Source organism: Echinops telfairi, unplaced genomic scaffold (assembly GCF_000313985.2).
Source record: "Echinops telfairi isolate 266 unplaced genomic scaffold, ASM31398v2 ScPeMD7_7469;HRSCAF=8507_1, whole genome shotgun sequence".
Taxonomy (NCBI): domain Eukaryota; kingdom Metazoa; phylum Chordata; class Mammalia; order Afrosoricida; family Tenrecidae; genus Echinops; species Echinops telfairi.
The window spans coordinates 28,899,942-28,916,114 of record NW_022111373.1 but is presented as its reverse complement, the minus strand read 5'-3'; the positions used below and the strand labels follow the sequence as shown (position 1 = coordinate 28,916,114).

Genomic DNA, 16,173 nt, shown 5'->3' with positions numbered 1-16,173 from the left:
GTGTGTGTGTGTGTGTGTGTGTGTGTGTGTGTGTGTGTGTGTGTGCAGAGAGCAATCAGGAGCCCTGGTGGCGCTGTTGGGTAAGCACTGTGCAGCTATCTGCAAGATTGGTCCTTCAAACCCAGCAGCCGCGCCCTGGAGCCAGATGAGGCTACCTGCGGTCCTGGAGTCATACAGCCTTGGAAACTCTTCACAGAGTTACTACCTAGGAAGCGACAGGACAGCAGTGGGTGCGCTGAAGTCGGTGAATCACCCCACTCTTTCACTGCTCAAATGACACCAGCGGCTAACCGTTCACAAATGTTAAGCTAGATCCAAATGACAATGCTGTCCCCAACCCAGTCCTGCGCAGCTTTGGAGATTCATTTCAAAGCGCAGCAATGCGGAGCAAAGATCGCCGCCTTCTCTCATTAGCAACTTCTCATTCCCCAAGAGTACTCTGAATGGCTCGTGCCGTTTCTTTCCCTTGTCAGATCACATTTCTCAGTCAACCCAGCTTTACGAGAAACACCCCTTACTAGGCTGCCTCACACGACACCGTACCTCCTCCTCTGCTAGTCTAACAGCAGTTCCGATTCCTGGAAAGTACGTGTCTGCGGAGACTGGGCTGGCTGCCGTCGCACCAGAGAAGCTATTTATAACACCGCCGAGGAAAGCTTGCTTTTCCCCTTCATACTGGCAACCGGTGAGGTCAAAGAACTGTCTCCGGCACCAAAGCGAAGCGCAGGTCGACTGGGGAAATGCGTAAGCCGTGGAAAAGGCGGACACGCGGTCCCAAACCGGCGCCCCTCGGAACTCGGGGGAGCGGGGGTCTCCGCCGGCCGGCCGAGGAAAGGCGGCGCCACCCCTGCGGGCGCCGGGGCCGGAAGTTACCTGCTGGTCTCGAGCGAAGAATAGCGCTCCGGCAAGACCTGGAGGCAGCGCTGGAAGAACCGCACGTGCCGATCCCGCAAGAAATCCAGCCGCTCGCCCTCAATGTACCCGGCCGACTGCTCGTCCTGGGTGGCCGCCATACTGCTCCGGAAGCGAGTCCGCCCCGACCCGGAAGCGATTGAAGCCCTGCGCGCAGGAAGCGGCGACCTGGCCTGGAGGGGGACTGTCCGGTTGGGGGGCGGGTGGGAGGTTGAAACCGCGTTACCAGCGGAAAATCTTTGGCCTTTTGTTTCTTCGTGGGTAGTACAGCTCCTCCTTCCCACCCTAATTCCCCAAATTTCCAGAAACGCCTTCTTGTCGGACCTTCCATTGCAAAAGGAAAGCGTTCCGGTCGGCCGTACACCGGGTTGCCATGGTCAGAACTGACTTCACAGTAACTTTTTTTTTTATTGTGGTGACAACAGACACACTAAAACTCAACAACACAACTTCCACATGTACAATTCAGTAACTTTGATTACATTTTCCATTCTGTGACACGATTATCACGATCTTCATCCAAAACATTCCACAATCACTTAACAAACTCGATGATTCCTAAAAACCAGTCTTTTCTTTCACCATTGGTAACCATTAAAGATCTATTTTATTTTTTTCATATGAGATCATACAGGATTTGTCCTTTATCAGCTGATTCCACTCAGCAGACTGTTTATAAGGTTCATCCATGGTGTACCATGCTTCATAACTTCATTTCGCTTTATTGCATGTAATATTGTTGTATGCATATATTTTGTTTGTCCATTTAGCTGTTGATGGACACATCGTGAACTTGCTGCAACGAACACTGGCATACTAGTTTCTCTTGGTAGTCTTGCCTTCACTTCTGGGTATATACCTTGGATTGGGATTGCTGGGTAATATGGTAATTAGTGCTCAACTTTTTGAGGGACTGCCACTCTGAGTTCCACAATGGCTGCACCATTTTATGTTCCCACAAATCATGGATGAGGGTTCCAGTGTTTCCACATTCTTGTCAACAGTTGTTTGCCATGGTTACCCTCTCCTCCACTGACCGAGAGGTTATTTGGATTCACCCATATCTTGGAAGAAAAGCCTGAACTAGTTATAAAAGTTTTTTCTTCTTCTAAAATCCAAAACCTAAAGCTGCCATTGAGTCAATTCCAACTCACAGAAACTTTATGTAGTTTCCAAGACCATAAAAATGTACAGGAGCAGCTAGTCTCATTTTTCTCCCTTAGAACGGCTGGTGGGTTTGAACAGCCAACTTTGCAGTAACTCCCAGCATCACCAAAATGTTACAGCTATTAAAAACCTTTTTCAAAGAAAGGTGGCCAAAAAGAATGCAGAAATGATCAAACAATATCATCAATATCACATGCGAGTAAAATTTTGCTGCAGATAATAAAACATAGTTCAAGCAGTACATGGACAGGGAGCTGCCAGGAATTAAACTTGATTCAGATGCAGAGGGGATTATCATTATTGATATCAGAGTGATCTTGGCTGGAAGCATATAACATCAGAAAAAATGTTTACTTGTGTTTTATTAGCAGTGCAAAGGCATTTGTGTCTATGGATCATAACAAACTGGATAACATTGTTCATGTAGAACCTGTACATACACCAGAGACAGTCATTTGAACAGAAAAAAGGGGATACTGAATGTTTTAAAACCAAGAAAGGTATGTGTCAGGATTTTATCATCTTACTAGATTTACATAATCTATCTGCTGAGCAAATAATCCAGATTTTATCATCTTACTAGATTTACATAATCTATCTGCTGAGCAAATAATCCAGATTTTATCATCTTACTAGATTTACATCATCTATCTGATGAGCAAATAATCCACGAGGTGGAGTGTCAGAAAAAGAGTGCAGCACCGGGGTTGGAGAAAACTCATAAACCACCTGTGATAGAATATGCGGTTAACAACCTTTCTTGCTGGAAGTGAAGAGGGCTTGAAGAGCACTTACTGATAAGGATCAAAGCCTATAGTGTTGGATGATACATCTTAATGGATTAACCCTCAATGAAAAGAAAACAAAAAGCCTCACAAATAGACGGATAAATAACGTGATAAACGGAGAAAAGATTGTAGTCAATGAATTCCATTTCACACATTCCAGTCAATGCTCATGGAAGTCTCCAGTAAGAAATCGAACCACATGGTGCACTGGGCAAAGGTGCTGCAAAAGACATCTTCACCGTATTAAAGAGCAAAGATGGCACTTTGATGACGAAGGTGTGCCTGACTCAAGCCATGGAATGTTCAATCTTCTCATATGCATGTGAAAACTGGACAATGATTAAGGTAGGAAGAACTAATGCATTTGAATTATGGTCTTGACAAAGTATAAAGTACCATCCACTGCCATAAGAATATACAATCTTTGGGACTGGGGGTTGGGGGTGGGGCAGGAAAAAAAACACAATCTTGTCTTGGAAAAAGTATAGCCAGAATGTTCCTTAGAAGTGAGGATGGTAAGACATACTTTAGATATGTTATCACGAGAGAAAGTTCCTGGAAGACGATATCATGCTTGGTAAAGTGGAGGATCAGAAGAAAAGAGGTAGACTTTCAATGAGATGGATTGACATAGTGGCTGCAACAATGGGCTGAAGTATAATAACAACTGTGGGACTGGCACCAAAGAAGGCAGTGTTTTGTTCTGTTGCACAAAGGGTGGCGATGAGTCCAAATGGACTTGGCAGCACCTAACAACTTTTTTATAAGGTGAAAATTAAAGTTAAAAATTAAGATTTAGTAATATAAAAAATTTCATTTAGTTAAAATTTGTGTTATCATGTATAAAAATCTGGAAATTCAAAAATGAGCTCTTTTTACCAAATGGACAACAGTTTAACAATTTTAAATCAAATAGCATCAAGAGAAATTAAAGCATTCCAAACCTATCTTATTTTAGATGTTTCAGATAATGAATTTTAATATTGAGAGATAAACAGGAGCAGAAAGAAAATTGCATTAGCCAAAAAGATATGAAAGGCATTAAGATTTTATGAATGTATTCAGTAGAGAGAAATTTGAAATAGCTGAGGAAACCAAAGAGATGTTATCAATAATACAATTGAAATGGTTTGTGATGTGAGAGGTACATTTTTGGAATAAATATTATCTATAAAACAAAACATGCTTTTAAATAAGTACAAAATATTACACCAAAAAGTAATAACTGCAAAAGTACCAATTTGTTAAACTTAGAAAAAGTACTAACTTATTTCACTCTAACAACCAAAACTCAGTATTTTTGTTATTCAAGACAGTAACTTATCACCAGATTGAAAATTTGAAAATTTTTGGTTTAGAAAATATCAATGATTGTCCCAATTTATTTTATCATAACAAAACAAGGTATCTTTCAAAATGTTCTATGCATTTTTTAATGTTTGTAACAAACTTGTATACCAATAAGCCAACAAACACACATTAAATATCCCTTTTAGCATAAACGAAATACAAATGCAATGCCAGCAAGAAACCTAATACCTGTCAATTCACATACAAGCACAATTAATAATCAATCTAACTATGCTAATGCTATTTAAAGACCATGGTTAGTAACACTATCTCCCAACATAACAAAATATGCTAACACTGTTATTAACTGAATACCAATTTCATTATCTTCACATGTTTCTCTATAATCCTTGTCTCCAGCTTGGGATAGCCCTAAGGAGAAAAAGAAAGTCACTTTATTTATGATAGTACATAAAAAAACATTAAATGAAAATTTTATAAAATATATTTTTATTATAAAATATACATACAAAAATTGGACAGAATGTTAGTTAATTAAATTATTATAAAGTGAACAGCCATAATTCCTTTTTACCTATGTGGGATAAATAGGAGTGGCCCAGAGCCTGTTGGTCCTGTCTTTTTGGTTCGCTCTTCCCAACCTTTGGTAGGTTTGTAAAGCCTAGATGGATCTCTACTAACATTGTTTTCAACCTGTAATCAGAAGTAAAATGAGTACCGGCTAATTTATTTGAACTCTAAAATTTATATTAATAAATGAGTAAAATCTTTGGTAACAGAAAGCCAAGTTAGAAAAAAATTCTTGATATTAGGTAAACAAAATAGAACTATTAATAGTCCCTTCAGTAAAATTCTAATTATGTTTGGTGGTATGGTGAGTGAAATATCTTAATATGGCTCTTCTATCCATGTCTCTGTAAATGCCACCAAATGATTGAGTGGGACCATGCAAACAGGATGTGTGAAACACTAATAGAAAGGATCGGTCAGGCTTAGTTACCACTATATGAATGAGTCACCCAGAATCACGGATGGAGAGAATCCTGAGACCATGCAGGAAGAAAGAGCTTCCCTGCTTGAAGTGGTAGAGGCTGAGACCAGAAGCATCAGAGGCCATGTCACAGGAAGAGCAGAGGCAGAGATAGGATCAAGAGACAGAGCAGAAGAGCAGTGCTGAAACTACAAGACTATTAAGGCAGAGCAGTTGGCAAGCTTCGTGGCCCATGGAGACCAGAGGCCAAGGGAGAACGTGGCTGAAGCTGAGGACCACAGAGAGAGACTGGGTTGTTGGCTGAGGAGAGACCCTGATGTGAATAAAGACTATATCCTTAATGTTTTCTGATCATAGCTTATGGACACCTGTTAACATCCCTAATTAACCTCCTCAATCATGAGTTTTGTCTGTTAGGTGTGTGTGGCCATTGTAAGGAATTATCAAACCCAGCAGGCAAGTAGTGCTGTGGAGGAAAGGCTGGTGGCAGACGAGGGAAGAGGAGGATGGAGGGCAGAAGCCTATCTGACAATTGGCCTTGGGCTGGTGTAGATTTGGAGTCTTCTCCCTGTTGTAGCCAGAGGACAGTAAGGCTTCCTTCCTGCTGTCATGGATGGCAAATAAAATGTGAACTATATCTGTCTATTAATAAACTCTTATTTAATTTTTGTATTTCTCCCATTATATTTTCTATTGTGAGGCAAATGTAATATAAGTGTGGTATAGTGTGACCAGACAATACATTTAGGAGAAATAATGTAGGTGGTACAGATAGTTAAGCACTCAACTGCAAAAATGGAAGTTTGAGTCCATCCAGAGGCACCTTGGAAGGAAAGCTTGCTGATCTACTTCCAAGAAAATCAGGCAATGGAAACTTGACTACTGCTCAACACCCATGGGAGTAGTCACCTCAATGGCAACAGATTGGCTTAGGGAAGTCCTACGAAGGGCAACAACCTCTAGCTGAGTGTAATCAGTGAGATGAAGCACGGCTTACAGGGGCCGCTGGTCTACAGGAGGGGGTCACATAAACGAAGAATGAATAGGAAGAGGGAGAGATGTTAGGGTAAAAAGAGATGTTTATAATGTGAAATAGTAGAATTCACTAAGAGTTGATTAAAGTGTACTAAATGATGCTCCTACTGTGTAAATAATTAAGAATGAAATTTAAAGGAGATGATATAGGAATAATGCTGGTTCTGAAGAAAATGAATTTGATGTCTGAATTCTTAACAAATAGAAGAATTAGGATAATAAGAATAAAAATAAATCAATCTCAGTACAAGGTACCTTCTCTTTTAATTTTGCCCTTCTTCTTTGTTTTTCTGCCTTTTCATCTTCCTTTGCCTGTCTGTCTAGAATTTTCAATTCAAGTTTATGTAAATCCTAAAAAACAAAACACCAAAGGGGTGGGGAGAAAAAAGAAATTAAAGTAAAATTAACTTGTTTGCAAGTAAAATTAAGTTAGCTTACATATACACACTGTCTCAAGATTAACTTTGTCTAGCAGAGGCTACGGGGTTTGTTTTTTCTGAATATAAATGTAACATACACATCCCTTTGAATCACTTTAGAATCATAGGGTGTATCCCTCCCTTGTCCTATATTAAGGTCCAATTTAAAACTGCTTTTCTTTTAATGAGAAGCCCTGGTAGCATAATGGGTTATGAGTTGGGCTGCTAATTGAAAGGTCAGTAGTTTGAAACCACCAGGCTGTTCTGTGATAAAGATGAGGCTGTCTTCTACTGTAAAGAGTTATTCTTGGAAACCCACAGGGACAGTTCTACTCTGTCCTCTAGGATCAATGAGTCAGAATTGACTTGATGGCAGTTAGGTTTTGTTTTGTTTTTCTTTTAATAGGTGAGTTAAACCCATGTTCACTTCCAATATAGGAATGAGTTATCTTCATTACCTTTTTAATGATTTTCTATTTCATAGGTTTTCTTTTCTTTTTTTGCAATCTTTCACTATGTAGTCAATTGGGTGTTTTTTTTTGGGGGGGGGTTGCATGGTATCTTTTGTGCTGTAGAAAAATTTTTACGTGTGGACTAAAAGGAATGAACAAAAGTTTTCTGTATTAGTGTGCTTTTTCTTATCTTAATAGTCTTCCTTGTCTTAATAGTTTTTGGACTGAATCTCACCTTATTTGACAAGAATATAATTCCTTTCTGTTATGTACTAGTTTAAAATCACCTATAATCATACCACCAGAAACAACCTTGATGGATTTAAGTACATATAATGCACCCGATCACGTGGAACAGGGAAGAATGAAAAGGGAAAAACCTCTGATTTCACAGGGCTTACATTATGGTGGAGAGATGGTGTGGTAGTTACGTAATCTGCTGTCAATTTGGAACTTGAGAGGATTAAGAGTGAAGGGCTGGAGTCTAGTCTGTCAATCGGGCCATAGCCAATGAGGCCTATGTGTGGGCATGGCCTTCTCCTGAGGATTCTGGGAACTCTTGTATTTCCTCCTTGGAGGCAGGAGACTCTCTTTCTCTGCTCACACCTTGGGAGACAGAGCAGCTGACAAGACACATGGAACTACTCTAGTGCCCTGATCTGGAGAAGCCACATGGAGACCCCTGCCAGCGTTGCGATGCTTATAATGCCACTGGGACCACAAGACTTCACACCCACTGGCCTGTGATCTTCCAGCATTCGACATCATTGCATGTGTTTCAGGAGTCTGAAGAGGGCTTTATAGATTGGTATCGGACATATTGACTAATATTGGACTTATGGACTTGATCTGGACTGGGCTGGGATGTTTTCTCAATTTTCAATTGCTCTTATATATAAACCTCTTTCTTATACACATGTGAGTGTCTATGAATTTGTTTCTCTAGTCTACCCGGACTAACACAGATGGATCGTGAACAAATAAAAACTTCCTTGGGGGTGAAGTCAGTCCAAGGTATTCATAACCTTGACTGTAGCTACCTTTCAAGCCTCTTCTGCTGCTTCCCACCACCTCCTAAATGTCTCAAGAATTCTGAAGTGTTAATTCACACTTAATTCTACCCCCAATATAAGAACAATTAGTTCTTATGACATGACCCTTACTTGATGCTTGACCTCATGAAGAGATCACTGAAGATAGCAATGCTAATAGCAAAGTGTGGTGAAGAAACTACATGGTGCCTGGCTGTCAGAAAGAATAGCTTCTAGGGCAGTGGTTCTCAACCTGTGGGTCGCGACCTCTTTGGGGTGGCAGAGTGTCAAATGAGCCTTTCACAGGGATCGCCCGATTCATAACAGTAGCAAAATTACAGTTATGAAATAGCAACGAAAATAATCTTATGGTTTGGGGTCACCACAACATGAGGAACTGTATTAAAGGGTCGTGGCATTAGGAAGGTTGAGAACCACTGTTCTAGGGTTTTAAAGATTTGTTTTTCTCTTCAAGGCTCAATTTAAATACCACCTCCTCTCTGATGCACACAGGTCATGGTTATTCGTCTTCTCTGTACACCCACCTCCTAAAGTACCCTGTCCACACTATTGGCATTTCACTGCACTATTTCTCCTTGCACATCTATCTTTCCTCCGAGACAATCTCTTCACCCACTTCACTGCCATCAAGTTGATGCCAACTCATGGTGACCCCCGAGGCAAGGAAGAAGTGCCCCTGTGGGTTTCTGAGACTGTAACTCTTCATACAAGTGGAAAGCCTTGTGTTCTCCCCTCCTAGACTAAAATCCACCAGAAATTAAAAAGCTGTGGTAAGCTAAAGGTATGTACAGGGTTAATGTATAAGAAGTACTCACAAATTTGTGGTGAGCTGAATGTGGAAGTAATACTGCAAGGAAACATTTAAAAAACTTAGGAGAAAAAGCTTATTTACTTACTCTTTCTTGAAACCTGGAAATCTCATCAGCAGCAGTTTTCCTTTTTTCAGCCTTTTCTGCCTTCTCCCTCACCTCCTTTTCAAGCCTCAAGAATTCTTCTTGCTCTTTCTTCTGCTGGGTATAGTTTGCTAGTAGTAGTTTTAGTTTAAACTGGCGTTGCCGCTCCTTCTGCTGTTTTCTTTCTCTCTCTTCCTCATCTTTGAACTGACAAGCATTTTTCATGGACATTTCTATGCATTTCTGTTTTTTCCAAGCTTCAACTGCCAATTTCTGTTTTCTTCTTTCTTCTTTTAGTTTTTGACCATCTTCTTGTTTATTATGACAAAGAAGAAGCATATCCTCTGCCTTTTCCTTTGTCTTGAAAATTTCCTCCTTTTTTTGCTGCTTTTTAGTTTTCCAATTTTGAATAGACTAAAAAAGAATAAAGGGAGAAAGATAACATATTTTTAGATAATCAAAAGTATTTAAAAATATCACCTCAAATCCATCTTTCTAGAAAGGATATTTATTGATTGCAGGATGCCGGTTGCTTAGGTTTTAAAGGGTTTTAGTTTTTAAATAAATGCAAATGTTTTCCTACTTCTATTTTGAAAAGAAATTAACTTCCTTTTAAAATACACACTTGTGTCTGTTTTAACCTCTTGACCTTCCTCTTCTCCATTTCCAGGCTCACGAGAACTGCACTCTTGCTTTCACAGGGCCCGCCCCTTTCCTCTGTGTCTCACTTCTGCTTCCAAACCCTCTTTCTAGACTCAGAATACTCCAAGAAACCTTTCTCTGGTCAAACATCGGAGAGGCATCAAAAGCAGACGGTTCAGAGCACGGGCTCTGAAGCCAGACTCTCACACCGCACAGGGACCTGACCATTTCCTTACATGGGTCATTGAACTGCTCTGCACGCATTTTGCTCATCTCGAAAGTGCTGCTAAGTAAGGCCTCCATCATGGATAGGGCTGTTGGGAGGAATGACTGCCTGGTATATAGTGCCTGGCTTCCTAATAAGTATACAAATAAGATAAAAATACAAGGAAAATAGTGCATTGCTATTGTTAGCTGCCACTGAGTTGATTTTCTGGCTCATAGTGACATTCTGTGGAACAGAATAAAATGTTACCAGGTCCTGCATCAATCTCGTAAGTCTCAGCATGTTCAAGTCTATCAGTGTGCCAATATATCTTACTCAGGGTCTCCTATGCCCTCGTCCACCTCTACTTCATTCATCACAATGTCCTCCTCTAGCAACTGATCGTGTCTAGCACTGTGTCCAAAGCAAACAAGATAAAATCCTGCTGTTACTCATGTTTTGATGGACTAATTTCAGAAGATAGGTCACCAGGCCTTTCTTCCTAGTTTGTCTTAGCCAGGAGGCTCTGCTGAGATCTGTTCACACGAATGACTATGCTGGTATTTGAAATAAAGCAGTATGACAAACTGACAGACTGTGGTGGAAGCAGCTTGACAGGATTATATAGATTTTTTTAAAATTCCAATTGCCTTTTCTATAGCTTAAAAGATACATCAATTGAATTACTTCCCTCAAATCAGGAAGGCTATTTCTCTGATCTTTACTCCTGGTGCAATATTCACTCAAGAAATCCTTATGGCATGTACACCATATATAGGGCAATAGGATGGAATGTGATACATAATTAAAACAATGGCAAATGCCATCAAGTACAATACTTCCCAGAGTGCCACTCACAGCAATATAAAGAACTCAGTCCAGTATATAGGTTTTCATTGAGAAGTTTTCTTATAAAAAAGTCCATTGAACTAAACAGTATGCTTCCTAAGTAGCTGGTTTTGAAGCAAAATTTTATCATTATGCACTGCTTATAGTTTGTCAACTAATATCTGGCATGGGCAATACATTTGAGTAGCACTGTTTTAGATATGTGCAGAACGTGTGGTGGCATTGTTAAAAGGTGTTATTGAAGTTCTGACAGGGATAGAGGAGACCACATATGGCTGGATAAGGAGGTGGTAACATTTAATCTGGGCAGATTTGAAGCCCAGATTAAATTGGGCTGGGATTGAAGCTGATGGGGGAGGGGGGACGCAATTCTAAAAGAGGGAACAAGATAAGCAAGAGTACTCAGACTAGAATGTACAGGGCAAGTCTAAAAATGGTGTAGATTTCTGTTTAGACAAGGAAGTGGAATACTAAAAGATAAACTTGCTATTCAACAACTCAAACTCAGATTTAAAATGGAATTTCTGACACTTTCCCCAAACTTCCTTCCTGTCTTCCAACATGCCATACTTCAGTCAACATCACCTCCACTTTCATATCCCCCCCTTCTACTTTACCTCTTCATCCAAGCAATCATCAAAAATCATCCCGAAACATCAAGACTGGGAATAAGAGGAGTACAGTAAAATCAGGGATCCAAAACAAACAAAAAAAACCCTCACTGCCATCGAGTCCATGCTGACTCATAGCAATCCTATAGGACAGAGCGGAACTGCCCCTGTGGGTTTTCCAGACTGTAACTCTTTATGGGAGTAAAAAGCATCATTTTGCTTTGGCAGAACAGCTGGTAGTTTTGAAACACTAACCTTGATTTATTACAAAAACATATGCCTGCTTCATTTCTCCATTGAGAAATGATCCTCAAACTTGAGATTAGAATAATAATCTGAAAGATGTGTTAAACACAGATTGCTAGACCCTATCTCTCAGGGTCCTTGGGTAGCACACACAGTTTGCATTCAATTATTAACATAAAGGTTGGCAGTTTGAACTCACACAGCAGCATCACAGAAGGAAGGCCTGGTAATCTGCTTCCATAAAGATTTAATAACAATACCTACCATATCGAGTTGATTCTGACTCATAGCATCCTATAGGACTTAGTAGAAATGCCTTGTGGAACACTATAACTTTTTAATGGGAGTAAAAAGCCTTATCTTTTTCCCGAGGAGCAGCTGGTGGTTTTGAAAAATTACATCAAGAAAACCTGACAGCGTAGTTCTATGCTGTAACACAAGAGGTTACAAAGTATTGGAATTAACTTGAAGTAGGTTATTAATTTGAAAATGGATTTGGTTTGGGGTGCGGGCCTAATATTTTCTGGCAATTTCACAAGTAATACTTATTTACTGCTATAGTAATCACTTTGAGAAGCCCTTGTTTTCAAAACACTAGGGGGAAAAAATCCAAATAATTCTTAGTAGCTTGTTTGAATCCTTACAAATGACTTGTTTTAAAACTTTTTCTCAAAGTCCCAAGTCAATCTTTCTACATTCAAATTATTTCAGAAAACAAAAACCGAACAACAAAAACAGCTGCTGTCACCAAAACTATAGAATAAACACAGAATACTCAAAATCAGTGTATCTCTAATGTTTCTGACCTCTCATCAAATACCACCTGCTGAATAGTAACAGCCCTTTATATCAAACCAAGCAAAAAGAAGTTCATCATAGCTGAATTCTACTTAAAAATGATTTTGATGACGACTACCTAAACCTTAGGTTTTCGACTAGGGACGGCTTTGTTCTGCAGGGGACATTTAGCAATGTCTACAGTACTTTTGATATAGTATGTAGATTACAGGAATGCTGCAAAACATTCTAAAATGCTCAGGACAGTGTCTATAACAAAGAATGATCGTGCACAATGTCCCAATAAGTGCCAAGATTTAAAGACCTTCATGGCCTAAACCAGTGGTTCTCAACCTGTGGGTCACAACCCATTTGGGGGGGTCAAATGACCCTTACGCAGGGGTCACCCAATTCATAACAGTAGCAAAATGACAGTTATGAAGTAGCAATGAAAATAATTTAATGGTTGGGGTCACCACAACATGAGGAACTATATTAAAGGGCCGTGGCATTAGAAAGGTTGAGAATCACTGGCCTAAACAAAAGCCAAAATAATATTTTTATGAAAAATGGAACTTAAGATTCAATTTTGTATTTCAAAAATTCTCCAGGTTAGATATAATAGTTATCCCAATGTCATGGTATGAAAAACTCAATTGTGCTTTCCTCATCATCCTTGGAGCTCTGGTGCTGTAGTGGATATGAATTGGGGTGTTAACCCTAAGGTCTGAAGTTTGAAACCACCAGCTGCTCCTGGGAGAAAGATGGGTTTTCCTACTCCCATAAAGGGTGACAGTCTCGGAAATCCACGGGGGCAGTCCTGCCCTGCCCTGCCCTGCTGGGTTGCTATGAGTTGGAACCGACTCAATGGCAGGGAAGGTTTTTGTTTTGTGTCTTACAAAAGATTAATATTTTGTTTTCCTTGAATGATTAAAAACATATTTTAGGAATTTGCTACCATCAAAGGTGACTCTTTGCTCTAGAATGGCCAAAATCATCAGGTTCTTAACCAATGAGGTACAAATTTTCAAAACACAAAAAGACATCTGTAATAGCCAAAGGTTTTTGTCCCCACCCCCATCCCACCCCCGCCTTTATTTTCTATCCAAAACAATGTGGTCTTTACTGGTAATAAAATTTTCTCAAAAGCTAGATATGGTCTACCTATCTTTTGAGGAAATGAACAATGAGGGGTTTGCCCACCATAAGAAATTTTTGGCCCACTATAGTACTTGGGGTAAAAAAGAAGACCCGGTTGTAGTTCCATTACTTGGACAAATTATTTCTTAAAAATTTCTGCTTCATCTTCCATAAAATGATGAAGGGAGGGATACTCACTTCACATGTAATATAATAATTACATGTATTATGTTACATGTAATATGTCCTGTATTACATATGACAATACATGAGACGATTGTCAAGTTAAGGATATATATGAATCTAGCCAAGTGCTTGGAACATAGTAACATGTAAATTAAGAGCGGTTACAATTATTACCTCTTTTTTGCTTTCTTCTAGAGCCAGAAACTTTTGATACCATTTCTCATGCTGCTGCACTTCCTCCTGTGTCCTTCCAGGAAGGTGTTCTAGAACTTCTCCCATAAACGCTGGCTTCCCTTTGTATCTGTTTCTCACTTTTACAAAGCTCTGGTGGTCATAGTTGTCCCAGCCTCCTTGCCGCCCTCCTGTTTGCTGAAGGAATTTCTCAAAATCCACCACTTCTTCTGGAAGATTACTTGGTGCTACTTTGTCTACAGGCATCTTGCTTGCCATGACTCTGAAAGCTCTCTCCGTTTCTGAATTACCCAAAGCCCAGATGTCAATTTTTCTTGATATAGCACTCAGTTCATTATTAGTTGTCTTCTCTTCTTTAATAAGCTCTTCATAACTATAATTAAATTTTTTAAAGTGTTAGGATTTTAGAAACCCTTCATTTTTCCCCCTTAAATTGAATTATTCTTGACTTTTTCCCGCATCACCTTCTCCTTTCCGTCACCCTCTTGCTCCCTGTGTTCTCTTTCTTTGGCCACGTACCCCAGGGTCCTCTGGCTCAAGCACTGCACTGTCTTAACCCAATCTTTTGTGCTTACCTACCTGCTTGCCTGCTTCAATCTCATTCTTCTTTGTTTCCGAGTATCAACAGACCAAATCCTACTCTGTGCTTTATTATTAATATTTATAAGTCTAAGCCTGAAAGTAGAATTTCCTTGGGTGGAGGTGCGGGTGGTAACCCAACCTATCATTTTAGATTTTATACTGTCCAGACATAAATAAAAATTCACTGTGCACATGAAAAGCAGTATAACACCTAAAACACGAGAGATGTGATATTGATTTTCTGTAACCCATATTAAAAACATGATAATAAACTGGTTTCTATACAACAACCTAAAGGAAAATTATCAAAAAATAAAAGTCAATAATCTTATATTAGAAGGACTTTAAAACGCACATCAACCTCTGCTCTTCTTTGAAAGTATTAATTGCATTTTCAATTTCTTCCATCATTTCTCTGAGCTTTTCAACAACTGTAAAAAATTAAACAGAAAAGGTGTTGTGTTCATATGTCAGTAAGGCTAAGAATTAAATATTGCGAAACAGGGAATATTAATTAAGAAAGCATTTTTAGCACAAATGATAAGAAAACCATGGCCCAATCCTGCAATAGCGGTGATCTATGCATAAAAGTGGAATAGACACACCTGTTGAACAGGTATGGGAGGGAGAGTGGGAGTACACACATGAATATATACAGATTTTATATGCCTATATTTACCTTGGCTGCAAATACATCCATGAATGTGGTGGAGCATGCAGGGGACAACGTTATGAAAACATTTTAGATATAACCAAACACTTTGAAGGAATGAGTTGCTGGGCACTAGGGGCACCAAGGTCAGCTGGCGTAACAGTTCACAAAAGCATAGTGCTACATTGGTGAGTACTCACCATAGTGCCACTGTGCTGAATACTGACTGACGGGGGTCTTAAAGCTTGTGAACAGTCATCAAAGGTACAACTACTGGTCTCTACACATCCAGAGGAAAGAAGAGTGATGAACATCCAGAGACACACAGCAGTAACCAGTCCAGTGGACTTGTGAATCAGATAAGCACCACTCTCCTCAACCCTGAGGGCAGAAGAACTAGATGGCTACCACTATAAGCTGTTCTGAAAAGGATCACATGAAAAGATCCCGGATCAAATGGGAGGAGAGTGTGAAGGAGAAATTTTACATCACAAAAGAAATAAGGCTTACTGATTGGATAGAGACAGGGGGAATCCCAAAGACTGTGGCCCTTACTCACCCTTCAGGTCTGGAACTGAACTCACCCATGTTAGCATAACCAACCATTCAAACAAAAGGGCAGCATTTGTCCAGGAAAAAATCCAAAGGGAAGGAGGAAGAACGGCAACAAAAGCACAGGGAGGAAGGGAGGAAGTGGGTTAAATGAAAGGTAGGGCACTGAGGGGACTGCAGTGGATGAGTTGACAAAAATGAGTGTGAATCCTTGAATGTGAAACTGATGACCAGCTCTGTAAACCTCCAAATTCACAATAAAGAAAGACACACACACAAAAACTGCCCAAACATTAATTTTTATAATTATATTTTTCTATGCATGCATATTATCATTAAGATTATAGTTTATAAAAAGTTGTTTCACATTATACATAGTGCTTTATAATCAGTAATTCTGACTCAATAAAAACATTTGGTTAATTTTCCATCTCTCTATATATTTAGTGCTACTTCATTCTTTTTATTGTTGCATAGAATTTCACTGCCTAAATCTATCTTAATTTGTTTAATCAATGA

The 16,173-nt window shown here is 39.5% G+C and overlaps 2 protein-coding genes across 2 annotated transcripts in view; both read right to left on the bottom strand.

The window, feature by feature from the left end:
- The window catches only part of PGGT1B (protein geranylgeranyltransferase type I subunit beta), a 75,199-nt gene extending 74,186 nt beyond the window's left edge, over positions 1-1,013 (bottom strand). The window contains exon 1 of the mRNA XM_004706577.3: positions 874-1,013. Coding sequence (XP_004706634.1) covers positions 874-1,013 — 140 coding nt within the window. The remainder of the gene's footprint in view (positions 1-873) is intronic.
- A 2,815-nt stretch (positions 1,014-3,828) lies between these two features.
- The window catches only part of CCDC112 (coiled-coil domain containing 112), a 37,144-nt gene continuing 24,799 nt past the window's right edge, over positions 3,829-16,173 (bottom strand). Inside the window, exons 4-9 of the mRNA XM_045285058.1 lie at positions 14,806-14,881; positions 13,851-14,241; positions 9,024-9,434; positions 6,460-6,555; positions 4,753-4,871; positions 3,829-4,589 (exon numbers count right to left, since the gene is read on the bottom strand). Of these exons, the coding sequence (XP_045140993.1) occupies positions 4,559-4,589; positions 4,753-4,871; positions 6,460-6,555; positions 9,024-9,434; positions 13,851-14,241; positions 14,806-14,881 (1,124 nt within the window). The 3' untranslated portion in view covers positions 3,829-4,558. The remainder of the gene's footprint in view (positions 4,590-4,752; positions 4,872-6,459; positions 6,556-9,023; positions 9,435-13,850; positions 14,242-14,805; positions 14,882-16,173) is intronic.